The 27,632-nt window shown below is 32.9% G+C and overlaps 1 protein-coding gene across 2 annotated transcripts; it reads right to left on the minus strand.

Moving 5' to 3' along the window:
* Positions 1 to 5,519: 5,519 nt before the first annotated feature.
* On the minus strand, positions 5,520 to 27,371 carry LOC106477007 (transmembrane protein 138-like). 2 transcript variants are annotated; one of them, XM_022381419.1, is made up of 5 exons: positions 27,293 to 27,371; positions 20,541 to 20,719; positions 19,210 to 19,381; positions 14,989 to 15,064; positions 5,520 to 6,676 (listed from the first exon to the last, which is right to left on the minus strand). In XM_022381419.1, the coding sequence occupies exons 2-5, from the start codon at positions 20,663 to 20,665 to the stop codon at positions 6,570 to 6,572; spliced, it is 480 nt and encodes a 159-aa protein (XP_022237127.1). In that variant the 5' UTR covers positions 20,666 to 20,719; positions 27,293 to 27,371; the 3' UTR covers positions 5,520 to 6,569. The 2 variants fall into 2 exon arrangements, with proteins under 2 accessions (XP_022237127.1, XP_013793071.1); XM_013937617.2 differs by lacking the exon at positions 27,293 to 27,371 and adding an exon at positions 27,085 to 27,255.
* Between the last annotated feature and the right edge of the window lie 261 nt (positions 27,372 to 27,632).

Consider the following 27,632-nt stretch of genomic DNA (forward strand, 5'->3'; position numbering starts at 1 on the left):
ATGTAGTGTTTGACATAAAAATGTAAATTAAAAGTACAATTCAGCATAGTTTTTGCATTTACGAGTGTTTTAAGTCTTTTAACCATCATTTGCCATGTAAGCTCATGTAGTATTTTACACAAAATGTAAATTAAAGTACTATTCAACATATGTAAGTCTAAAAATATATTTCTTGTCATATAAACACAGTGTTTTAAGTTTTAACCATCTTAGTATTTGACAAAAATTTTAAAACAAAGTTCTAATCAGCATATTTAAAATATACTTCTTGTCATATAAATAGTAAATAAAAGTACTTTTGCTTTTCAGTATCATGGTCATGCATTGGCTTCTTGTTTCTTTGTATGACACTGGAGTTTTATTATAAATTTTAGTACTGCACAAGTATGGGTCTACTGCACGTTAAAATAAACCCAGCATTACTCCATGGCTGAAATTTATTCAATGTTTCGCTCCCCTTAAAACTTTTTCATGAAGTTCCATGTGTTCGTACTGGTCTCTTTTAGGGCTGCTTCGAAGTCCACCAACTAGTCTTATCTCCCATTACTTTACTTCACCAAGTACAGAGTTATGGGTTTAACATTGCATGTGTTATAAATGCCTGTTAGTATGTTGTTATTTTCTTTGTTTGCCCATTGTTTGCATAAGATGTCGGTAAGATGAAGAAAACAATGTCCACTGATAGTGTTTACGTCTTACAAGGGAATGTCACAATTAACAAAATATAGAGACCTGATGATTGAAAACTTAAAATACAGTTATTGTTTCCTGCATACCTAGCAAAAACTATGTTTGGTAAATGGTTTATTATTCTATGAACACAACCAGCACATGGGGATGTTGGTTTAAACTATGCATTTCCTATCCAGAATATTTCAGCTTTACTTTCAACCCATATCGTTAGTTTGTTTGTAGTTAAGCACAAAGCTACACAATGGGCTATCTGTGCTCTGCCCACCACGGGTATCAAAACCTGGATTCTAGTGATGTAAGTCCACAGACATACTGCTGTGCCACTGGGGGGGGGGGCCATATCGTTAGAGCAACGATAGGCAATGGTTAAGATGATAAATCAGATATAAATTATATCATTACAAAAATGGTAATGATTGTATTTTCAAGCATCAAGACACAAGGTAGGTGCATACTACTTGTTCCAAACTACAGTTGAGTATCAAATTTATGTCCTTTGTGTTTTTTTTTACTTAATGTACAACAACAACAAAAAAAAGTGATATCTAATCAAAAACACCATAGCTGTACAACAAAGGTACTGTCAAAAGAAAAAGAATTGCCACCGAAAGATGTGGAATCAAAGTTTGCAGCCAAAATGAAAAAATATTGATGGTTAAAATTCTATGCAAACTAACATTAGTAGAAAATTTAAAGGACATTTAATATCAATAAAACAATTTCAGTTTATTCCTAAATCTCTTACAATACTTTATGTTGGTTAATATACCATATAAAAACAAAGCTTTTTCCTTTTTTAGTACTATGTTGCTTTTTTATTACTCGATAACGTTCTAGTTTCATCAAAAATGGCTATTTTTCTGAAGATACAGAATATTAGAATCATTCAATACTTATTATTTTCATATTATTACAGAATATAAGAATAGAAATAACACAAACACTTAGTATGCTCATGCAAGACAAACAACAAATATTTTAATTTTTACATCAATAAGTATGGATACTTACAGGAAAAAATAAACAGGCTATACACTTCAATAGGTAGGGACACTTACACAAAATGATAAACAGGCTACACACTTCAAGGGGTGTGGACACTTACAGGAAATGATAAAAACGCTACACACTTCAAGGGGTATGGACACTTACATGAAAGAATAAATGGACTGAACACTTCAAGAGAAATGAAAAATTACAGGAAACAATAAGTTCAAAAATAAGTCAAAGTTTGCGGATTTTTTGAAAAAATAAATATCCATAGCCAACTAGCAGGAAAAGATTTTTAATAATTTGAAAAACAACCATCAATCATTTTAGGCATACTGTCTTAAATATAAATCAATTATGCTTCATAGGTTTGTTGTTAAGAGCAAAGCTACACAATGGGCTATCTCTGCTGTGCACATGTAAACCATCAAACGTTTTTTTCTGACAAAAAGGCCTGGAAAAGCTCTATGAGCATTATGCAACTTATCAAGTATACTCCACAGTATGTTTTACAATTATGTCACATAAAATTGCTAAAAAATCACAAATGTCTAACTAGATTGGGTTAATTTATAATAAAATGTAAGGGCATCACATGTGTCAAACACATGAAAAAATAAACATATGGAAATGCATCATAAAGATTTTAATTTTCAAACTTTTTATAGGAAGGATACCTCTAGACCATTTTTGGCCAATACATTTGCCACTTGCCACATGTGGTGAATTGATGGATAAGTTTCTTAAGAGAAAATGACAACACAAACCTAAGAGAAGTGCTGACCCTACTAATGATGAAAAAGTCTGCTCTTCAGCAAAGAAATAGAAAGATTGGAAGAAAGTCAGGCATAAATTTCATAACAAATGGATTTGGGATTTGCTGACGTGAAAAAGAACGAAAAAATTGCTTTTTTAAAAAAACATTCAACAAAAACAAGGTGGACAATTTAAAAAATCCCACATAATAAGTTAGATAAGAAGTTTCTTCTTGGAAACCAAAATCAAGTAAACAAAACTACTCATCTGAAGTCGGATTTGAATCAACAGCAGCATAATTTTAAATAATCTTTTTTGTAGGTTTTACTGGTGACTTTGGCTAGCTACAAAGTGACATTGATTCTGGCTTGAAAAAATAAACCATTTTCAGATGGAGATTGGTGAAAGAAATCATTTGTACAACTATGGAAACTCTGATCAAAAACTATGAACCAAAGACAAAACATGACATCATGCAGAAGTTTTAAAACTGCAGCTGAATCACCAGATGGTTGCTCATCAATTACAAAATTTGTCCAAAATCTTGAAGCCTAACTGCAGTTGAAGAACTGTGTGTAGTTTTCAGTAGCATTGGATGAATCATGTGACATCCAAAACACTGTACATCTCGTTTTTTGGATTTGTTTTGTGGGCTTGGAGATTCATGAAGAAATGCTGGCAATTTATGGGCTGAAAGACTACACTTGTGGAGTCAACATTCTTGGCACTTTCAAAAGTGTCTGAAAAAGTTTGAATTGGATTTGAAGAAGTTAGCTTTAGTCATGATGGATAGTGATTTTGTGACAATAGGACAAAAATCGGTATTTGTCAGTCTGCTGAAGCAGCATCTGACTGTGAATGGCCTTGATGACGATGACTTGACTTCGTTTCATTGCAGTTTGCACCAAAGAATATCATTCTGCTCAAATATGGGAAAAACATGTTAAATGATTTGATGAACATGGTAGTGCTCTGAGACTTTCTTGCCGAGAAAGGAAAGTTAGCAACTTACTCTGTGAAGGATGAAGTGTGGTAAAATAACTTGCATTTTCTGACCTATAACACCACCCACTTGGATGATCTGAACTTGAAACTTCAGGGAAAGGGAAAGCTGATTTATGAGTTGGCAGAATATGTGCAAGAGATTCAGTCAAAACTGAAATATTCTGTGGAACACATGAAGAATGAAGAGTTCACATACTTTCCAAACCTGCAGTGGTATGTAGAAGATACTGATTTTGATTGGCAGTGCTATGTGAATTGGTTGGATAATCTATTCAGCAAACTTGACAAATGTTTCTTTCATTTGAAAGTTTTGGGCTCACCTTTCAGTTCATGCAAGATCCATTTCACTTTGATATCTATAATTCTCAACTACCACAAGGGTTCATCAGTCTGCTCTCCCTGGACAAGTGCAGTTTTCACTTAAAAGCCAGATCAATCATCAGCTGAAAGAAGATGCTGCCTTGATGCTGTGAAGTCAGCTCTTGAAGGAATATGAGTTCATGGTTCTCCACTTAGGCATCTCAAAACTCTTTTCAATGTTCAGTACAATGTGACTCTGTGAATCCATTTTTTTTGCAGGTACTTTCATTGAGTTTAAGTATCGATCCCAGATACTGGTTGTGATTTTGGAGGTGGAGTTGAGATGCTCAATATGTGAAAAGTTTCTAAACAGTTCCGGGATGTTGGTGAAAAAAAACTGTTGTAAATTTTTGCATTGAATGTTTAAATTTGCAATAATAAATATAGTATCTGACTATTATGCTATGTTTATTTTGATGGCACGTACTTACCACTGCTGATGTTTTTTTTCTGGATAAATAACAGTTATCATATTTTACTGTGTATCATTCTAAAGTTCTAAACTCGTAAAGTTACCATATTTTGTGTATCAGTCTTGATTGTTGACAGTTTAAAACCTCAAACCTATTTTCAAAAGACTGTGATTTGTTTTATTAATATTGCATATATTTTGTATCATGTGACAAATATGATGGTCCACTACACAAGTTTGACAAGTATCTAAATCCTACTGAACTCCGCTATTCTAAATCCCCCGTTGAATATTGGGTACTATCACTACTTAACAATGTACTCAAAATTGCAGACTTTATTCTCTTTGTCAATTCTCATCTTTTCACTATAAGCAGCTTGTGATGCTAACAAATGTTATTTGTCCTTTTTGCAAGTTTATCTGCATTTAATGTAAGTCACAAAAAGTTTCAATACTGTTTAGGTTACTAACATGTTTGAACGAAAACATGTTTTTAACTATAAAAAAGTTATTTAAAAACAAAAAGAAAAGATGGAACTTGGTTTGTGTGCAATTAATACTGAACAGCATCATGATCAGATGGTCTATGGTTCTCACATCTCCATAACAGAAGATTTATATTACTTTGTACTTGGCTTCATGGGCCAGAAACAGTATTTGTCAATTTGACATCACACGACAAACACTAATCGAAAGACAAAACACAAAAAATAGGTCAAACTTTTTTTGGGGGGAGTTGGTTTCAGTAACAAATTATATTGTGAGAATAGTGCAAAAAATGGCATACAAAATATACGAGAACACTTCTTCAATCATAAATGTATAAATTAGATTTTTAGCATTCAGTATAACCAAACCAAATATTCAGTTTGGCACTGGAACAGAAATATTTGGTTTCTGTTTGGTCAAATGAAACATTATTATATCTGGTTCATAAATTCCATTTTTCTTGAAATATACCCATAATGTTCCATGAAATGTTTCACAAAAATTTCATATTAAAATGTTCACTAAAATATTTTAGTTTTCATGGTAGCAAAAAAAAAGAATTTCTCAAAGTTTGTGATTTGAAATTTTAATGACAGAAGTTTATTGAAAATTTATAATTTAGTAATTTCGATTAACTTTTATACAATCATAACTCAGATCATTGTTTGTTTTTTAACTCTGAATTTTCTTGTAAACTTATAAAACAAAAACATCAAGACAATACATGCACACTATATGCTGTAACATTTTTTTGTATAAATGTAAAAACAAAACAGTTGCATTTTTATTACTAAAAATTCCTATAGAAAAATAGTTTTATTCATTATTACTCTTTTATCTATATAAACATGATAAAACTTTAATAAGTTAAGATACCCAGTAAAATATAAAAATGTAAACGAAAGTATTGTGGCTCCTTTAGATTTATGCCTGTATTTAAATTTATAGCTACATAATTCAGTGTGTGTTAAGACTATAGAAACACTTTAAAACTTTATAATGATCAATGTTACAAAGTATATGAATGAAAGTTATGATCATGACTGTTTCATTTGCTAAGAGGTTCATGTTCATGTGACTGAACAGTTTGAAAGATAGTGTGATTATAATACACAAGATTAATTAAATTCTTACTTTACAGTTGCACTTTTGGTTCTTATATACAGTACTGTATAAAACGCAGTGAGAGACCTAAAATAAACAATTATTAATTTACCATCATGTGATTATTAATATCTTATATCAATGTAGAAAAATTTCTCTATTCATCAAACTAATGAAATATCTTAATTCAGGTATTAATTAATTCAGCCTGGTGAATTCCAAGTTCATTGCGTCCCTAATGGTAGGAAAAAAATTCATTTGTCTGTTCATTTGAGCAAGTAGTGAAAAACTGTAACATTATAGATACTGAAGTTTTTCTTGTTCTTTTTCACACTTCTTCATATGATCAACTTATCTTTATTTATTTTTCCATCATTAATGCTTAAAACTTTTTAAGGAATATCAATTGATAAGATCACGGGTATAGTTATGGAGATAATAATGAATCTTCTAATTTTTCAAGAGAAAGGTTTCAACACAAAAGACATATATATATAAAATACTTCATAGTTTTTTTCTTTAATTGCACCACAAAAATCACACAATGGTAGAAAGTTTTGTATAAACATTCTACTAGAATATGACACTGGCAAGGAAAAAACAGCCTTGTTCATGATAGTGCAGTCTTGTGTTTCTGTGGTGTGTCGACATAACAGTTGTTTCCTTATTGTTTGTGAGACTAGTTTAGACCTTTTCACATAACAAACAGTTATATATATATATATATATTTTGTTGTTATCACAAACCTACTGTCTGTTATCATCTGCTTGCTATTTCTCTTTGAAGCCACTCACTGTTTTCATAGTAACGAGGGTCAACCACTTTTAGAGCAGTCCGCTTGTATAAATAATAATAAAAAACGGCTCCTGTAATGTACAATGTATTGTTAAATAAACAGTTAATAAAGAAATCAAAACTGTAAATGTTTCTGTTATCAATATTTTAATATCACAAAGTAATAAGGTCAATAGTTTTTGTTATGATCACAAAGTCATTTTGTTCAATAAACCAAAAATGCAAGTAATGTATATACATGAACAGTTAGTGAAATTTTATTTTGTTCTTTATTATTTTTTACTTTTGTACAAGACAAGGATATTGCTTAAATAATATTTAAATGTATACATTTTTCAAAATGGAGAAATATTTTTTCAGAACTTCTAATTAGTTTTGAAAATATTACACAAATTATTACTCGTGTACACTAACATTCATTACAGTGTACATGTACAAGTTAAACAACTGGCAATTACAGCAAACCAAAACATTAAAACACATCTACTCATGAAAGGAACATGTACTTGTACACAGAATGAACTGATTATTTGATAGTAATAAAGGAAAAATAAACTTATTTTATTTAAAATTCTTGATACAATGCTCAAAATAGTTAAAAGTTAATCAAAATATATATTATAGCTATGGCAAAATGAAACCACTCTAGGGAATAATATCAATAATCCTCCTTGGTTAATATTTACACAAATCAGACATTCAACCTGTAGTATTAACAGTGGCTTTGTATAATCTTGTTTCAGTCATTACTTTGAAATGAATCAAAGAGTTCAAAGTACACTAGACTGTTCATGAACCATGGCTCACATCTAAGAAAATATATTTTACACATGGAGAATCAAACAAATGAAAGCTGGTCAATCACAACAGGTTGTTATGAAATAGTTACAAGTGTCTCAAAGTGACATGAGCAAAATGTGGAAATGCTTCCAAACCAATGGAACATTTGAATAAAGTTCGTGTTTGTTTTTAATTAAGCACAAAGCTACACAATGGGCTATCTGTGCTCTGCCCACCACGGGGAACCGAAATCCGGATTCTAGCATTGTAAGTCCGCAGACATACCGCTGTGCCACTGGGGGGGCTTGGATAAAGTAGAGTATCATCCGCAACAGAAGCAGATGACTGCTATCAGACAATTTTGGTTCACCTCACTGGTAGAGTACAGGCTCTGAATTTGAATCAGATGCTCACAGCTGCAACTAGATGAGGTTTGAACATACAGATGGTTAGAAAAAAACTTTACAAAGATTGTGAGTATGCCAGATTTACAGTGAGTGCATTCCACTGATAGCACAACACAAGACCAATGTGCCAAAAGCACATCTGGCAGACCAGCAAGTTGTGGGGCAATATTCTTTTTAAAAATGAGTTGTGCTTCACCCTACAGGCAGATAATATGCTTATGCCCATTTGGAAAGAATTTGGAAACATATACCATGTGATGGATAGAGAAAGGAAATAATTTAATATACAGGATTAAACATTGGTGATTGTACTGACTTCTGTATCCTGTGGAATAACATTATCAATGCCCCACAATAGAAACCACATCCTACAACCCTTTGTGATATAGGTTGGTGCAACTGGCCCTGACGTCTACCTAAGGAGTGATTATGCCTGCACCAATCATAGTAAGAAATTAAACACATTATTTGAAGAGAGTGACCAAATAGTGTGATCTTCATGCTCACACTTCAATCCTAACGAATATGTATAGGATTCTCTTGGGAGGTGCATCATACTTCAAGTAACTCCAAATCCTAAAAATGCTGAGGAAACAGCTCTTTTAGAAGAGTGGTCAGTAATGACTCAGTACTTTGTCAATTTTCTGATTTCATGCAGACACCCTCAGCATCAAGCTTTCCTTACTATTTGTAATGACCATGCTCCTTACTGAAGTGATATTTCAAGGACTGTAAAATGTAAAAAAAAATTTGCCAAATGTTTATTCATGTGCATAAAATTGAATGGCCAATCACTTGCATACCAGCTCATACAGCTTACTGTGAAATGTGTGATTTGCATAAATATTAATTGAAGAGACAATTGATATTATTTTATAAAAGTGATTTTTGCATTTGTCATACAATATAGCTATATTATTACAAATTCTGTTTGTCCCTTAACTCTTTTGAGTAGTGCATTTTATAAAAAACATATTAGACAAGTAGGCTTAACCAGAATTTAAGCATAGGTTCACAATTTAGAAAGTTAACATTTTATAACACTGAAAATGTATTTCCGATAGGTATCTACTTCTACTCCCCCAACACTATCTCTAACTTGACTTGCCCTATAAGCATTTCTAAAATTTTTCAACAGCACACCGGTCTTTCATTCTTCTTCATTTTTGTGTCATTGCAGCAACATTTGCTGATCATGTAACTACCCACCACCAATCATACTGTGCCACCTATAATAGTGAAGGTAGCTCCCTCTACCATTGCAGCACAATCCTCACTTTCGAGAATTGGCAGATACAAACCAGAAACACTGGCAAATCAGTGAGGAGGAAGGGTAGGAAGTGGGTGAGAGGTGGTAAGTAATTATCAAAAATACATTTTCAGTGTTAGAACATGTTAACTTCTGAAACATTACTACCTCCTCTCACCCAAAGCTAGAATCCTACACTTCAAAGGTGGAGGGGCCAATGACAGTGCAAACGTAATCAAACAAGTGGAGAACAACTGCTGTGAAAGAATAGGTGTGCCACAATTATAAAAGGCACACCTGTGAGGTATAGCACTACTTCTGGAACAAGTATGCTCTTTGCCCAGTAACAAACAAAGTAAGACACATAGGGCAGAACGTAACAGATAGGCACCATGTCAAGTAATACAGATTCTGCCCATGGACAACAGATAGTATGTAAGATGTGCACATATATAACATGAGTGAGCACATGACACAATCATAGTCAGGTTTGAAGGAGGTGCCTGGAATCAGATATAAGAATACTTGGCTAGGGATAAAGGACTGTGATTGTATATGAATAAGCCCAGTGCGGTCCGCACGAGCAAAAAACATCCAGGGGAAGCACCTTGGGATACATCGATTTATGCCAATTGTGGTCCATCTGATCAAAAACAACAGTGAAAGCGCCTTGCATAAGATTGTAAGATGAACAAATGAGGTATGCCCAGGCAAGAAACATCCAGGGGAAGTGCCTTGGACTTAGATTAACATAGCCAAGTATGGTCACCCTAGGTAAAACATCCAAGGGAAGCACCTTGGTATACATCGGATTATGTCAAGTGCAGTAAACCTGGGCAAAAAACATCTGTGGGAAGGGCCTTGTGATATGATGTAGTATGACAAGTGCGGTCCATCCGGGTAGAAAACATCCAGTGGAAGTGCCTTGCATAAAATTGTTTGTTTATATCTTGTATGTAAGTTATTTAGAGATCAATAAGTGCAGTCTGCCCAGGCAAAAACATGTGGGAGAAACACCATGTGATATTATTGAGTATGTCAAGTGCAGTTCATCCGGGTAGAAAACATCCACTGGAAGTGTCTTTCATAAAATTATTTGTTTATATCTTGTATGTAAGTTATTTAGAGATCAACAAGTGCAGTCTGCCCAGGCAAAAACATGTGGGGGAAACACCATGTGATAATATTGAGTATGTCAAGTGCAGTCCATCCAGGCAGAAAACATTCTGTGGAAACACCTTGCATACAAAAAAAGTAATTTGTGAACAACAAGTGTAGTCAGCCTGGGCAAAAACATCCAGGAGAAATGTCATGTGTTTTATTCAGTAATACAAGTGCAGTCCATCTGGTCAGGAAACATCCAGTGGAAGCACGAAGTGCCTTGCATAAAATTTGTATTTCATGATACACAAGTGGTCTACCTGGTCAAAAAACACCCAGAAGAAGCGCCTTTGGTTGAGCATATTAGGATATTGTAATAATATGGAATATAACGATGAGACTTCTTCTCATAGAGTGGGTACATATCTCTATTAAGTTTGTTTTATTGTACGAATCCCACTTCAGAGGAAACCTCCACAGTCTTCCACTCCAGCAACTGGGAACTGGAAGTGGCAAGGACTCCCATGCTCCACTAGAATAAAAGAAGGGGGTAGATAAGCACTGGGAAGTCCTGAGGAAAAACACACTGGAGACAGTGCAATGGATGTCTGTGATTCCCTGTTTTCAAAAGCAGAAAGACCCTGATTGTAAGAATCATGGGTCAGTAGGGATGGGCAAAAATCCACATCTGCTATACTCATGAAGTTCATGAGTAATGGCTCTTTAGATATGATAGAGTGAGAAGAAAAAAAAGTGGTCTTACAGAAACACCCCATCTCCACAGTGAGTGTTATAGAAGTATACAGATTTAGCACCAAGATATAATATTCAGCATACCTGACCTGGCAACACCCACCACCAGGTGGGATCCTTAAACATGATGTATATGAACAAATTAAAGTAAAAATATAATACAGTGAGAAGAAGAAAAAAGATATACACATAAACAGATAAGCGACCAGTGGTCTTACAGAACACCCCATCTCCACAGTGAGTGTTATGGAAGTATACAGATTTAGCACCAAGATATAATATTCAGCATACCTGACCTGGCAACACCCGCCACCAAGTGGGGTCCTGAAACATAATGTATATCAACAAATTAAAGTAAAAAAAGGATAATATGTCGACTTACCCCATGCAAAGGCAAACAGACGTGTATAGAATTGCCACGGGAGGAAGACGATATCCGCTTGAGGAAGATGCAGCTATGTTGTGCAGATAAAGAGTGACAAATGTATTAAGAGTTGTCCACATACCAGCCTGAATGATCTCCTCCAAAAGACGGAGGTTGCGAGCAGCTAAAGACATAGTTAGATGACAAACATGTAGACAGTGACCATCAATGGACACATCAGAATACGTCAGTTGTATGATTGACTAACCCAAACAATGAGTGTTACAGTTGAAAAGAGCACAGGAAACAGAGGAATTCTATGGAACAAAGTAGATGACCCGGGTCCGAACGAGAGAACAGGAGGGAAAAGGAAGGAAAGGAAGTAGGAGAAGAGGCCTAACTACCTTTTCAGGCAGCCAATGTCCTGTGAAGGAAGGTCAGATCCAGATAGCGTATAAAATACGAGGAATGGTAAAGGATGCAGGGAACATTAATGGCATAAATATTGGAACTATGATGACCACATGCCAGGAGAGGAAGGGAATAAGTCTGAAGGATAAATTGGAACAAAGCAAAGGGTTCAAAGGGAAAACCGGAGAAGGCATGAAGGACGACAGGGAGATCAGGAAGGCATCCAGGAAGTGGGAAAAAGGAGGGTGTTCGACAAGGTGGCCCTAAAACAAAAAAAGAGCAATAGTTGAAACAGACAAACCCTGAACAAACAACTAGAGGAAGAAATGGGACAGGTGAGGAACAGAAGAATGGGATGGTCAGAAACCATGGCTAATAGACCAAAGTCTGAAGTAAGACCAAAGCCTTTGGTACATAGACAAGGAGGAAGGACAAATGGCACAGGCAATGAAAGATGCTACATGAAGGTGATTCCCAGAGTTGAGGCACATGACCAGACAAAGAACACACGTGAAGCTGAAGTGTGGTGACGTTGGGATGAAAAACATCCGATCGTGGTTGTAGGAGGAGTGATTAGGACAGAGAGAAGGGCAGGGATAAGGCAAAAGACCCAGGTGAAGAGTCCGATCAGAAGGTAGGCATATAGGTAAAGACCCCTCCAATCTGGACTGAAATCATCCACCCCCAGAGCTGAGGGGTGAGGAACTGGAGACCAAAAAGGAAGGAAGTTTGGCATTCTAGTGAGTGAGAAATGCATATATATGCAGAGTTCCCAGTTGAGAATACACTCACAGAAAAACCAGAGGATGAAAGAACCACTCCATGGGGAGAACCTGGTTGGGACGTGATAAGCGATTGGCCACAAGATTCATAACTCCTGCAACATGTTATGCCAGAACAGTCATGTGGTGGTTGGTGGTCTAGTACAGGAGATCCAGAGTCTGAAAACACAGAGATCTGATATTGCAAGGGGGTAGTAAAGGACTTCTCCAACTTGATGAGAAACCCCACCCGAGCATCTTCAGTGAGTGTACATGACATGCAAAAAAGCATACCAGTCAATAGAACACATAAGGAAATAAGGAACTGAAGAAATGCCTGGATGGCAACATCTAGAACTGGAAGATAGAACACTCGTAGACAAATTGAAAAAAACGACATGACATTGGAGGGAAAAATCCCACCAAAGTGAGAGGGAGGACTCCAGAGTGAAGTAAGGTGTCTCCACATAAGAAAACTGTCAGGAAAGAGCTATGATGTGACTACAATCTCCCATGTATTTTGGAGACAACAAACAGATGGGAGTAAAATCCCGATTGAGTGGGCACCACTCATTAAATGGTTCCTTTGTGTAGTACGTCTCAAACAGACTAGGTAAGACGACTGGATGAGGTACAATCTCAAGGAGATCTGGGAAGTGGATAGAGAAAGAGCAAAACAGAAGGCATAAACCCAAAGACATAACCTGTAGAACCCATGGAAATGTTATGAAATGTAGCCAAAAACACATAAACTAGACATTCTGAGAGAAAGTACTCATACTAATGAATTTACAAAATGTAAAACTGTTTAAAGTCTACAAAAATTAACAAACCAGCACAACTATGAAATTTGACCTAAAACAGGAAACAATAAGTAACACCCAAAGTACAAAACTGCTAATGGAAATGAGAAGGTAAACAACCCTTAAATATCAAATATATAAGTCCACCCAGAGAATCTATAAGACAAAGGACACGAAAATAAAACCGACCCTAAAGAACATGAGAATAAAAAAGTACCCAGTTAAAATAACAAAGTTTAACTCTAATCTAATCCTCAATTAGACATCACTAGTAGTAAAGAAAAAGGAACCTACAAATAAATTAACATTAACAGTGAAAAGGAGTAAAAATGCAAACAAAAACAAAGGAATTGTCAAACTACAAACACAAGTTTAAACTGATGTAACCTAGATGGTAAAAGAAGTACAAAAATCTAACTCACCCAATACTGAGCAGAGAAGACATGAATGACCTAAATTATCAAAAGTAAAAATTAGGTCCATCCACTCTAGCTCACATAAAGTCACTGAATATGGATATAGCTATGAGGAGTGAGAAATACACACTGAAAAATTATCAGATATTTCCTGGGAAAAGAACAATACCTAACCCAGCAAATTATGTGGAGGCATGGTATCGGGTGGAAAGTACAGTAGAAAAACAATTTCTACACAGTAGTTATATTCCTCTTCACAAAAATCATAACATGAAAGGAAAAATCATTGGCTGAAAGCAAGACATGAACTAAAGCCTGTGCTTCCCCAGCAGACATCGTTGACCCCGAGACTAGAATTCTACTTATGTCGGGAATTTCAACATGCACCATATTAAATTTAAAATTCATATGAACAAAGCAGAATTTGGAAACAGAAATATTTCTAAAGCAAACAAGTAGAAACAATGGAAATCAAACATAAGAAGTTGAATCTAATGTAAAGTTGTGATCAAGCACAATCAAAATCTTGTAGTCACTTGGGGAAGGAGTTAAAACACACGTCTACACACTAGAATGCCAATCAAGAAAGTTAGGACTGTGCTGCAATGGTAGAGGGAGCTATCTGTACTATTATTATAGCTGGTGGGTAGTCACATGATCAGCACGTTTTTACAATGGTGCAAAAATGTAGGGGTGTAAAAGACTGGTGCACTGTTGAAACATTTTAGCAATGTTTAGAGGACAAATCAAGGATGACATAGTGGAGGTAGTACTGTTTCAGAAACTGATAAACTTTTATTAATAGATAACTGATAAAAATTGTAGTACTTGAAATTTTTTGGTTGTGATAAATTCTCAAAATATGAAGCCACATTAACTAATTAAGTGTGAAGCTTATGAATTGCTTAAGTATGTTTGATAGTTATACAGTTTGCAAGTGCCATTATCTTCGTGTACCTTTAGTAACTCTAGCTTAAGATAATCTCCATCATCCATGGTTTTCTTGTATTTCTAACAATTTTAATCAATTTGCTACTATTATCCAAACAGAACACATTTTTGCAGGATAGATTTTGTCTACACTTTTAAGAAGTCATAATAACAATAATAAACTAAAGGTTGTGATGAATTACTGACTACATTCTTAGGTTAATTGTTAACCATAGAAAACTTTACAAATGCCACATAGTTAAATAAATAAATAAATAAAATTAAGAACTACCTACTAATAAGTTATACGGGTGAAGATTTCGTCTAATATTTGAACACATATGGGCAGTAGTATCTAAAGTTTGTAATCTCACAAAAAATACAATAAGTAGAAATGAAATCTCTTACCTGATCTTTGTATTACATAGAGTATAAGTAACCCCTTGGTCCAAATATACTTGTGTGGATCTTCCCATCTCAGATGCTGTCGTAAAAAATAAACATGAAGTAATCTATAAACCAAACTCTGTTCATATCTCTTAATTCATTAAAAATGTGTAATCCTGGAACCACAAACCATACAAAACATCATTAATTCAAAGTTTAAATATGAAGGTGTACATATGACACTATATAAACATATCTAATGCCATCAATACATAGGGCTATCAATATTCATCATATGATGTTAGAATTAATGTATTTAAAACAGGTAGCAATTAATAGAGGGTATCAACCTCAAATCATAGATAGCTTTTACAGTAAATATTATAACAAACTTCAAATTTCTGGATGTATTAAATTGGAAATAACAAAAAAGGAAAATAGAGAAAGAATATGTTTGCCTCATGTTTTGCCATGGTCAATAAAAATAAGTAATGTGTTTAGGCAAAACTTGAATTACCAAGTAATATTTACTCCTTAATTAAAATTAAGTCATATAATTAATGGTTTGAAAGACAAAATTGAATTGAGGGATGAATGTGGTATATACAAAAATTCATGTACTTGTGGTCTAAGTTATATTGGACAGACAAGTAGGAACCTAAAATTTAGAGTAAAAGAACATCACAATGCTGTGGATAAATTAAAAATGGGTGAATTGGCTTTGGCAGAACATGTGACAAATTTTAAACATATTATTGATTGGGATAATGTAAAAATTCTTAAACAGTTAGAAATTTAGAAATTGTTAAAAACAATAGGAATTTGAATAGAGATTTAGGCCCAGGAGCCATCGAAATAAATTTTTGGAAATAATTGTTGTAAATGGCACCATTGTACACATATGCTAATTATACATGTACCATAGGTTTATAATCAATGTTATGTGCACTTCTTGATGGATTCTTCTGAAGATGGTGGAATTATTTACACCGAAACATGTAGAGTTTTAAGTTTCTTTTAACTTATATATATTTTATGTTTAATCATTACAAATAAATGATTGTGCAAGTAAAAAATTTTGATTTTTGTTTTATTATCTTATTTAATGTCTAATACCATATTTTAAATACATAAAAATGCATGTTTTAATCCTGTCATATACTTGCACCTGAAACAACATTCATGATATACTACTTGGTTATTAAGTACACATATCTAGAATCTAATTTCGGATATAAGTTAACAATTTCCTTACCTGAAAACATATTTCTGACACATACATCCACACACAGTCTAGCAATCTTCCTCAGTGTGTATAACAATGAGAATTGCATGCCAACAGCCTTGAGGCAACTCCCACCTAATTTCATGTGCTTTTACATGAATTTTGCCACTGCATGATGACATTATCATGCAATAAAAGCCCTCCACCAATAGGAGGGCAACACACTTCCCTGCACACTAATTTCCCTTATGCATTTTGACTTGTGAATTTTCATCCTTTGATGAAGCAAGTAAGAAAATAGAAGTAGAGAGAATGTGTGAAGAGACGAGTACCTATCAGAACTACATTTTCAGGTAAGGCAAATGTTCACTTCCAAGACAATAACTTGCATCTTCACGCAGTTTACATATAATCCCATGTTCAGATGGTGGAGGAACTGAAAAAGATTACCCAGATGAGCCCCCTTCAGAAAGCAGCCACAGGAAACTCATGGGGTGTGACAACTAATAGCAGGGGCATACCTGGAACATCTCATCTCATCCAGGGTATACACTTTACTTTGCCTACATGGAAAAGAAGAGAGGCAAGTAAGCAAGATTTGTGTCACTCAGACAGGTGGAATCAGTATGTGGCTGTCCGAGCACTTTCACACAAGATGTTGGAGAGCCAATATGTGTAGTAAGGTTGGACTTGTTCATACTGTACCTTGTGTGGTCATCTCCTCAACCATCACACTCGATGGGTCAAAACCAGCTGTAAGAGAAGGGCACTTGTGATAAGTATCCATGCTCACTTCCTCTACGTGCCCCATGCCAGCTCTGGGATGTGGAAAACTGTATGAATACTTATAGAAACCTAGATTCAACTATCAGCCATCACAAGTCTCTTGTCTGCTGTGGTAGAAGGGTATGTGACTGACACATCATAGGTGTATCCAGTGTGTTCACCTCAACTCCATCATCAGTCTCTACAGGCCCCATGCAAGCTGTGGGAGAGGGCTGTATTACATACACCTGCACTCAACTGTCAATCTCTATGGGCTCCATGCCAGGAAGATAATGAGGACAGAAATTATATAATATCTGACCAGGTCAGCAGGGGAAGGAAACAACAGTGAAGACACTTGTGTAATGACATGGAGCCAGATGAATAATAAGTACATAAGAAGAAAGGGATTTAGTAAAGAGGAATGTAACCTGACCTAATTATTCCTGAGAGCAGGGGAACAAAGTACAGAGGAATAAAGCAGAAAAAGTAGAAGATGCTAAACATAGAAGGGAAAAAATGTCTAAAGAAGCCAGCAAAAGCATTAAGAAGTACTACAGATAAAAGGTGGAATTAGAAGAGAGAAGACAGAAAGGTAAAGAGAAAAAGACAAAAAATGCATAATAAAAGAACTAGAAAGTGAAATAGAAGGAAAAGGGCTCAATCACCAAGCTGGCCAGATAGATACCAATGATGGGGAACCAGGAAAAGGAATGGAAGAAAGTATACAAATTAGGACCAAAGGAGTCATAAACATGAGAAGGACAAGACATTTGGCATGAGAAAGGAGCTAGTAGATAAAGAAAACAGTATAAAACCTAATAACTAGCAAGGAGAAAATACAAGATAAACCTAAGAATCCTGGATCAGAGAATGAGAAAACGTAAATTAATAAATAACACAGGCGAAAGAGATGGAAAGGATCATACGTGAGAACGAAGTTCAGAAAGAGATTGAAATGTTAAAGCAATTTAACAAATAGTAAATTACTATCCAAAGCAAATTGGGAGAAAGTCATAGCCTAATAGATAATTCCTGACTGAGAAGAAAGAATTTTGGCCGATGAAACAGGAGTAGGAGGCCTATTAAGCATGTGGTAATCCAAAGCATGAACAATGTCCCACATTGAAGACAAAGTATAAATTACCATCAGTTGAGAATTCATGATTAAGAATTGAAAGGTTTTGGAACAAAAGCTAAAGAAAATGAAAATCAAATTTGGCATTGAAGCAAATTTAGATAAACTGAACACAGCTGTCTGTGTTCTATAGTGCAGAGGAAAAGAATGAAGATGGAGTTAATGAGTTAATGCGCAAGGAGGTATGTGGCCCTCCTATTGGTGGAGGAATTTTGTCGCAAGATGACATCATCATGCAGTAGCGCAATTCACGTAAAATTAAGTGAAATTAGGTGGGAGTTGCCTTAAGGCTGGTAGCGTGCAAATTTCTTTGTCAAGACGCATCAAGGAAGATGGCTAAAATTTTAGAGCTGAGTTATCATCTCAGAATGTAGAATTATACCCATAAGCTTGACATTATAATAATAACCATAAGACTTATTTTATTTAGATATTAGAGAACAGAAGTGGTCAATCTATGGCATGCAAGACAAAACTTTGCAGCATGCTTGTCATTTAGAAAATATCACATGTTGTGGAGCATGGCAAAAATTTTGTTTGGAATTTTCATAAACGAATGAAATTTATTGAAATACATATATTATTAGTTATTTCAATTAATTTCTAATGCCTTTTGATTTGACTGCTTGAACCCCCCCCCCTCCTCTCTCCATTCCTTTTTGAGTAGTTTTGCAGATCAGTGGCACCTCACTCAAAAAATCAGAACCTACAATTAGCACAAATGCTAAAAAGTTGGCCACCCCTGTTATAGATTCACAAACTGGTCAGTAATCTAGGAATAAAAGATTATGCTTTGATGTAAACATAAACAGTATATCTATTATATTATTATTATTACTGTTAAATTGAGCTGATCCTGACACAATTCAAGTATTAAAAAACCAAAATGATTTAAATTTTGTAAAGTTTTTACACTTTAAAAATTAAATAATAGTTAAATTTGAAACTTACTTGTTAATTCCAAAGACTCAAAAAATATATACATAAAAATAAAATATGCAACCTTCTTGAGGCCACAAATGTTTATCTAATAGGCATAATAAAAATTATTTTCAAAAAATACTCTAGCATCATACTATTATGCAAATCAAAGGTAATAAGTATAAATACTTACCAAAATCCAAATGTGAAGAGAAATGGAACATGCCAAGTAAAAAAGTGAAACACCTATAGCAAGTTTGAACCGAGAAAACAGTATGCCTACAAGACCAGCACGGAAAATGTAGGTATTGAAAAACATGAGAAAAATAATAATGATACTGAAGATGATACAAACATCTTGAATTCTGAAAGTAAAAAAAAGCAAAATTGTTGCTTTATTTTCAACACTTAAAGTTATTTGTTCTCTGGTATAACAACAATGAAGTTCTGTTTACTCTGATATAAATATTATGCATTTTTCACAATGTAAAATATGTATCATGTAAGCTTTCACAGGTTATCACACCTCTCCATTATAACTGAAAACAACAAACAGAAAAAAAAAACGTTCAGTATTTTAAAATTTTATTTCAGTTTCAACTTCTATATACATGTATTTTCAATCTTATTAAAATATTTACAACTTGGACACTGCAACCTTGGCTGATAAATTAAACTTCTAAAATACTAGTGATACACTGTATATTTATCTCCTGCACTAAAATGTTTACTTATCTGCCGTATTTACAGTATGTTCTGGTTTCTGTATTTATAGTGTGTACTTGTTTCCTCTATTACAGTGTGCAATTGTTTCTTATATTTACTGTATTTACTTGTTTCTGTATTCTTGAAGAGTAAATTCTCAGAAGTTAAACTTTGGTATTACACAAGCTAGATATTTCTTATATTTTAGCATAATGGTTTATAAAAAGGTTAAGAAAATCTATAAAATAAGTATATATTGAACAATAATAATGCAAGTTATACAGTTCCTTTATTAAGATTATTTAAAATAAGAAGTGTGAAAATTTGACCTCATCTTTTTGTTGCCAAAAACATGCGAGAATTTTACATGATTATAATAAGGCATATCTTCATTATTGCCTGACGTGGGTTATATAAAATTTTTCTAAGTAAAATAAATGAGTTACTGTACACTAGATAACCTTAATGCAACTACTGTAGTTCAGTATAGAAAAAAATATTATTCTGCATTATGTGTGTAAAGACCTAATGCCAAAATCTTCTAAAAGAATAGTTAATATATCATGTAAGCTGACCTAGATAAACTATAACACTTTATATAATATATAATGCTTTAAACTTCAACTTCCAAGTCACTATAAACTTGTGCATTTTGTTGCAAAAGTAAGCTAATAAATGTATGTTGCAATATACATAAAGACATCACAAATTTCAAATCCTATAACTACATGTGTACTTTCAAACAAATTAAAAGAAAGTACGAGTTTTTTAAAATATAACACTTTCTTTAAACAATATAAACATTCAAACTAATCTTACATGTAAAGAATAAGCTCAGTGACAACAGGATCTCGAAAGAAGTCAGCAAATGAGTTGATAAACAAATCGAACCCAAGTAAGAGATACTGAAGGCACAAAACTGGACGGAATCGATCTGCTTTCATGATACTAATCCACTACATCAATACTTGTTTCTGTTCTTCTTACATTACTCAATTCTGTAAAAACCAAACTTTTTGATATATCTCTGGTAAGTTTCAAAAGGTGTTACAAGTTCTACATACATGCATTGTAATTTTTTCTTACAATGTTTGGCACTTGTTCCTAGGAAATACAGTATTTAACTTGAATTTTAGATATAAAAACACACACATAAAAAAAAAGTGTTTCAATGGGTTAAAATACCATTTTCAAATGTGAAATATACTTTTAAATTCCTTCATTTACAGAACTCAAAACTAGCCAACAGTAGCAGTTTACTATTTGAAATAAACCCATGTTTGGAACAATAAGGAATGAACAAGAATATTAAACTTTAACAGTTATAAAATTGTTCAAAATTGGGATATATATATATATATATATCTACGTCCCAAAGTTCAGTGGTCATATTTCTCTGTTTCCTACATGTATATAATATTATCATATGTAAATCTGATTTTATAAAATATGTTAGATGAGTGGGTTTATAGTATTTTTTTAAAAAAGTAATCATATTTATAGAAAGGTATAAAGAAATATTGTCTTTATCTCACAATAATGAGTTTTGGTTTCTAAGAAGGTTAAGCGAACTGAACAACTGTAGCATTCTTAACATGGGTTGCATAAATACTATTTATTGGTCTAGTATAAAGATATCCTAAATGTTTGAGTGGGAACAAAATTATACCTATATAAACCTCATAATATTATGTTCTTTTATGGTTAAAAAAGGATACTAGCAAATACTAGACATTAAATAGTCTCTTTGTACGCTCATGTTGGTATTGTTCAATACTTTCAGACTTGGCTATTATGAAAATACCTAGTATTTATAGAATTTTCTTGTTCAGTAATAAAAAAGATTATACTTAATAAAAGAAATTTTTAACACTTGAAGGCATTTATATTTAAATGAAGAGCAAAAAAAAGTTAAAGATAATATTGAACTTTTAGAATATTTTAATGGGAATCTTAATATAAAGAAAAGACAAAAAGTGTTTATCTAATTTCTCACAAAGCTACACAAGAGTTACCTGTGCTAGCTATCAACAATTTTGAAGTAGCATACTACAGGGAAAGTAGTTAATAAGCACTACTCACTTCTACTAGTGAGCTGTTCTTGTTGGACTGAATTATGGGATTTGACCATTACACTTATAATGCACCTATGGCCCTAATTGTGGTACTCTTTTTTTGTATGTGAGTGTGGTAATAGATCAGAAACCATGGAACCTTATATCCAGACATTCTAAGCTCTGCAAAGCCTGGATGCTTGAGAGTAAAGTTCTTGGTCAATGATGTTCAGTCTTTCACCATTATTATTAAGAATTTCAACACAGACCTGTTTGTTTGATTTCTTCTTCTAGTATTATTCACTAGGTCAGGCAAATGGAATGTTAGAAAACAATACTGAGCAGTGTTATTACATTGACATTCTAAATATTTTTGTAAAGACTATATAGTGTTACCCAGCTAACCTGGTAAGTTCAGACACTAAGCAAAAAGCCTCAACAGCAGTGGAATACAATAAACTATAATGTAAATGGTACTATACACTCTTCTTAGGGAGAACAAAAGCTGTATTGGGCTAGTAAGGAATTATGTGATTAAAATTATTGATAGTTTTAATATGATGCAATTACATATACATTACATACTAATATACTTTTAGAAAGGAATTCTTTGGATCATCAAATTATTAATTTTGTGTGTGTGTGATGATGATGATGTGTACAATATACTTTTCCTTTCAAAAACACCTTTGATAAAGTACCTCACAAAAATGTTAACCTCAGTATATATTCTTATTATATATGTGAAATTTGTTGAATTTGTAATATAATTGGTCAGTATTAAATCCAAGCTACTGTGATTGGTTGAAACAGGTAGAATACAAACTACTGTAGTTGACTGAAAAGTTAGCATACAAATTTGATGTGTCTGCTTTACATGTACAGCAACATTATAAACATAATTATCACACAAAAACTGCATATTTTTATAAATTACTTCCAATATATTATATTTATGATACAACTGTTGTTCATAAACTAAATAATATGTTTATATATATCCATCCTTTACTTTACAAGTTTAAAGAGTGTGAGCTGTGGCTACGTAGTACCAACTAATATGTCTATGTGTACTAAACATAACACAGTTCTTCTTTAATAAAAACCATGGATAAAATTTTCTATTCAAATATATTCATTCAAAACACCATAATTAGTACAAGTATCAAGATTTTTGTTGTTTATTTTAATTAGTCTTTCTATTAATGAAACAAATACTGTAAAAGAAAATCATAAAATCTCAGAAAATATTAAAGTATTTGTACAGTGTATAGTTTATAAATACATTTGTTCACTGATTTTTACTATATAAACATATGCACCAACTGAAAATGTAAAAATTAACAATAAGAATTTCTTGAAATACATTAAGGGTAAGAAATGTTAGGAGAGTAGTAAGAGATCCTTTGAGAAATGATAAAGAGAGGCTCATATCTGATGATTATGTGCTGAATAATCACAACAGGGAAACAAGGTTGATAAAAATTACCTCAATAATTATATGCCTATTATTCTTCCATCAGTGGTAGGAAAAGATTATGAAAGTCTGGTAAAAGATGCTTTGCAAAGTCATTTAAAAAGTTTACAATTTTGTTGGATACCCAACATGGTTTCACTAATAAAAATTTTCATTTACAAATATTTTGACATTCTTGAAGAAGTTACTGTTTATGTAGATAAAGATATAGATGTGGATAAAGTGTATCCTGATTCTCCTTGTGGGAAATGATCTCTTTACGTGTATGGGATAAGTTGGCTCATGAGATAGAAAAGTGGCCAATGGAAGAAGGTTCAATTTCAGTTAAACTGGATTAATGTCACAAGAGGGGTACCTCAGGGCTTAGTGTTAGGGCCTTTATTTAGTTTAGATCAATCAGAGCAAAGAAGAAATAGTTAATAAATTACTTTTGATGACACTAAGGTCTTGGGTGTTGCTGACTGTAAGGAGAATGCTGCTTTTTTACCAAAGAATTTAGATAATTTGGTGAGTTGGGCAAATAAATTACAGATGGCTTTTCATTATAATATGAAATTTTGATGAGAATAACCTTAAAAATGTTATGAAAAAAAAGGATTTTGGTGTTCTAGTTGATCAGCCTAGTCACTTAAGCCATTCAAGCAGTGTGCTGTTGCTTATGGCACGGCAAGTAAGATTTTTAGCTTGTATCTAAATGGATTATAATCTCATTGTATTGGTCACTGGTTAGGCTATATTTGGAGTATCATGCTCTTTCTAAAGGGTTCCAATACTAAACAATGAATTGCTAGAAAGGGTTCAGTGGGAAACTACTAGGATCATACCTGGGATGGAAAGGTTGTCATATGAGGACAGGTTAATATCTCTAAAATTATTTTCTCTCGAAAGAGAAAGATTTAGGAGTAGAAGGGATATGATTAAGGCGTTTAAGTTTGTTAAGGGAATTTAGTGTTAATGCATCATCTTTTTGTGTACTTAATGGTGAGAATGGTAAAACTAGAAGATACAAATACAAATTTTGGCAGTGTAGCAGTCATCTTTAGCTAAGACAGTTATATCTTTCTAATGGGGTAGCTGGCCTTTAAAATGGGTTGCTTTTAGATTTTGTGGATGCAGCTAATAATAAGGGTTAGTATTTTAAAAAATATACATAAAACAAAATTCATTACCAATTTGGCAATGTAGCAAATACGAATGATACGATTCAACAAAACATTAACAACCAATAAAAACATTTCATTGTGAGAAGTGTGTGATCAATTAAACACACACACACACATACATATATATATGAAACACTTTAATACATTCACAAATGAACACTTTTAAAATAACCCTTTGCTATACCATAAACTTTATAAACAACTTTAGCTTATTTTATCAGAAATAAATATAACACAGTTTGAAAATGTCGCAAGATGAAAACCCCTGAAATGAAAATAAATGTCAACTATACATACAGGTTAAGATGAACCATGGTTGTTGTATACATATACAGGTATCCCTCGATTTGCAAACGTTTGGCTTAAATTTTTTCGCTATAATATAATTAACTTTTATGGGCATGTTTTTTTATTTGCATTCACATTTTTTGCTATAAGTCATAAGAAAATTTTGCTATCCAAAGATTGCCAGTAACTGCCCTAGCCTCTCCCTCACCTTGACAAGCAAAGCAACAACTACTTCTTGGTGAGTACAGTACACTATATTTTGTATGTTATTAAAGTAAATATTTTTTTACTGTAGGTTTTTGTCTGTGTTAATTGTAACAGCATTTTTCTTACATTATAGTGCAAAAAAAGGTTGCATTATTGTGGCTAAAAATGTTGCGTCAGGAATGCATCGCCTATTTTTAACCTTTAAAATAATGGGAAATAGAATTTGCAATTTATATATTTTCTTTTGTTATACATTACGATTTACCAAGAACTTATCCCTTTCATTAACTGAAGGATATCTGTACTTTATAATAAAATAATGAACAGGTGTCAAAACTTAAAAGGCTGTGTATTATTCCAGGAATATTAGCTGGTGTGGGGGTTTGCAACACACAGACTAAAGTTAGATGGTAAAATTTCCCCCATGCTTGAGAGAGATGTGTGTAAGAGCTATTTAACACTTAAGGCAATTCTCTTTCATCCTAAAGCAGTTTGATTCTATTTAGTGGAACTTCATTAATGTTGAAAGAATGTGTGGCCTGCCCACTCCTGGTATTAACTCTTATTATTGTTGGTTGGTTGTGGGTACAAAATGATACTAATTACATTTGTTTTATATTCATTTAACATAAGTTAAAACTTAAAAAAATATAAATAAAGGTTAAAAGTGAAACGGAGACTGTTTATTATACTCTTCTTCTCTACATTAAAATATACTAAAATTTCAAACTATATGGATATATATATATATATGTATCAATTATTTCTTTTAGTACATCATTCAAATATTTTTCATGCAATTAAATGACTTAACACATTCTCACATTTGTACATGTATTGGTAATTTGCTGATACACTGAGAGGACTTTAAAGGCTTTCTTATACAACCAGTAAAATTGTGAAAAGGTAAATGTTGAGTATTTTGCTCAACATTTACTAACATAATAGTGAAACTTATTCCAATGACTTTGTTGATAAATTTTTGTTACAAAAAATTTAAATGTTAATAACCTCACAAGTTATTGACTAATTTAACAGAAAGGTAAATGCTGAAGTTGTCAAAAGAAATACAATACTTATTTTTCATGTACCTTTATGTGGCAAGTGGAAAGACTACTTTTATAGTGGGCTCAGTGCTTATGAGAAAATCCACATCAAAGAAACTGACAAGAATATGGGGGTTATTTGAAGGAATAAGGTTCCCAAAAAATAAAGGAAAAATAAGTTTATCTGCTCTTTTACTATCAATTCCCTTAACAATCATAAACAACTTAACAGATCTCTTATTTTTTCAAGAGAAAAAATTTTAGAGATCTTAATCTGTCCTCATATGACAACCTTCCCATTCCAGGTATCATTCTAGTAGCCCTCCATGTCTTTCTAAGGTAAGGATCACCAAGACTGAAAACAATACTCAAATATGGACTAACCAGTGACTAATACAATGAAATTATAACCTCTTTAGTCTTGTACGCAATATTTCTAAAATCCTATTTGTCTTGCTAGTCTAGCAACAGTACATTCTAGGATGGTTTAAGAGACTGATCAACTAGAACTACAAAACACTCTTTCTGGTTCATTGATTGTGGTACAAATTACCAGAAAGCTTCTCTTAGTGAAGAGTTAAGGGAACTATCGAGGCACAAATTTGGAACAACCTACAACACCGTAACTGGTATAACTTAAGATAAATACTAAAATAGCCTAATCTTACACCAACGAACAATACCAATTAAACTTCAGTTATTTTATTTGTAGCCTTGTATCAAAGTAAATCTCTGCTTTGGGTTTACGAAATGTGCATAATATTAATCGTATACCAATCTTATATCACAAACTTGAATTCTGACATTTTTGTGCATAATGTATATGCGTCATCTTGTATTTCATTTTGAATTTTCACTTCGGCAATACTGAACGGTTCTGTGAAGTTAGAAATTACAATTTACGTCTACATTGTCGTTACACTTACAAGTTACAACTTACAGTTTACACATTACATATGCCACTATTCAATAATCAATGCGATAAACAAGAAAAAAAAAATTACAGGATATCTTTATTAACCTAGTTAAAGTTATATGCTATACTTTTAAATAATATGGGATATTTGTACTATAAATCATACTATTATTATTAATAGTATTATATAGTATAATACTAATACAACTTACAAGCGAACGCAGTTCCAGAATGTGCCGACTGTTTACCTTTTAATTTTAAAAATTTAATCAATGTCGAACTTCGTTGCCAGTGTGATGTTATCGGAAATACTGATCCGAATTATTTTAATTAAAAATTTCAATATGTGGAAAATTTGTACTTTTTATCTATAATAAAATGGGTATTCATTAATAGTTTCGAAAACAAAAACAAACATACCATATGATCTATTCCCTTAAAAGTAAACGACAAAATGAAACTTCGAACAGTTTAAACACAACGTGACACTATAACGGTATGTGTGAGAACGAAAAATAACAATTTTTTTTTTTTCAAAAAATTTACTTATTAGATAATCAAATGTTGGCATAGATTTATAATGTATATAATTTCTCTAACAATTTCGTTTAAAATCAAGTATGATTAAACTTTAAAAGTGAAAGAAAAGGAAACAAAAATTAAAGGATGTATTTATGTTGATTTCAATCACACATATTTTAGTCCAAATGAGTTGTTGTAATGACTGAAATAGTCACGAATTACATACTTCCATAACTCG

Source organism: Limulus polyphemus, unplaced genomic scaffold (assembly GCF_000517525.1).
Source record: "Limulus polyphemus unplaced genomic scaffold, Limulus_polyphemus-2.1.2 Scaffold161, whole genome shotgun sequence".
NCBI classification, from domain to species: domain Eukaryota; kingdom Metazoa; phylum Arthropoda; class Merostomata; order Xiphosura; family Limulidae; genus Limulus; species Limulus polyphemus.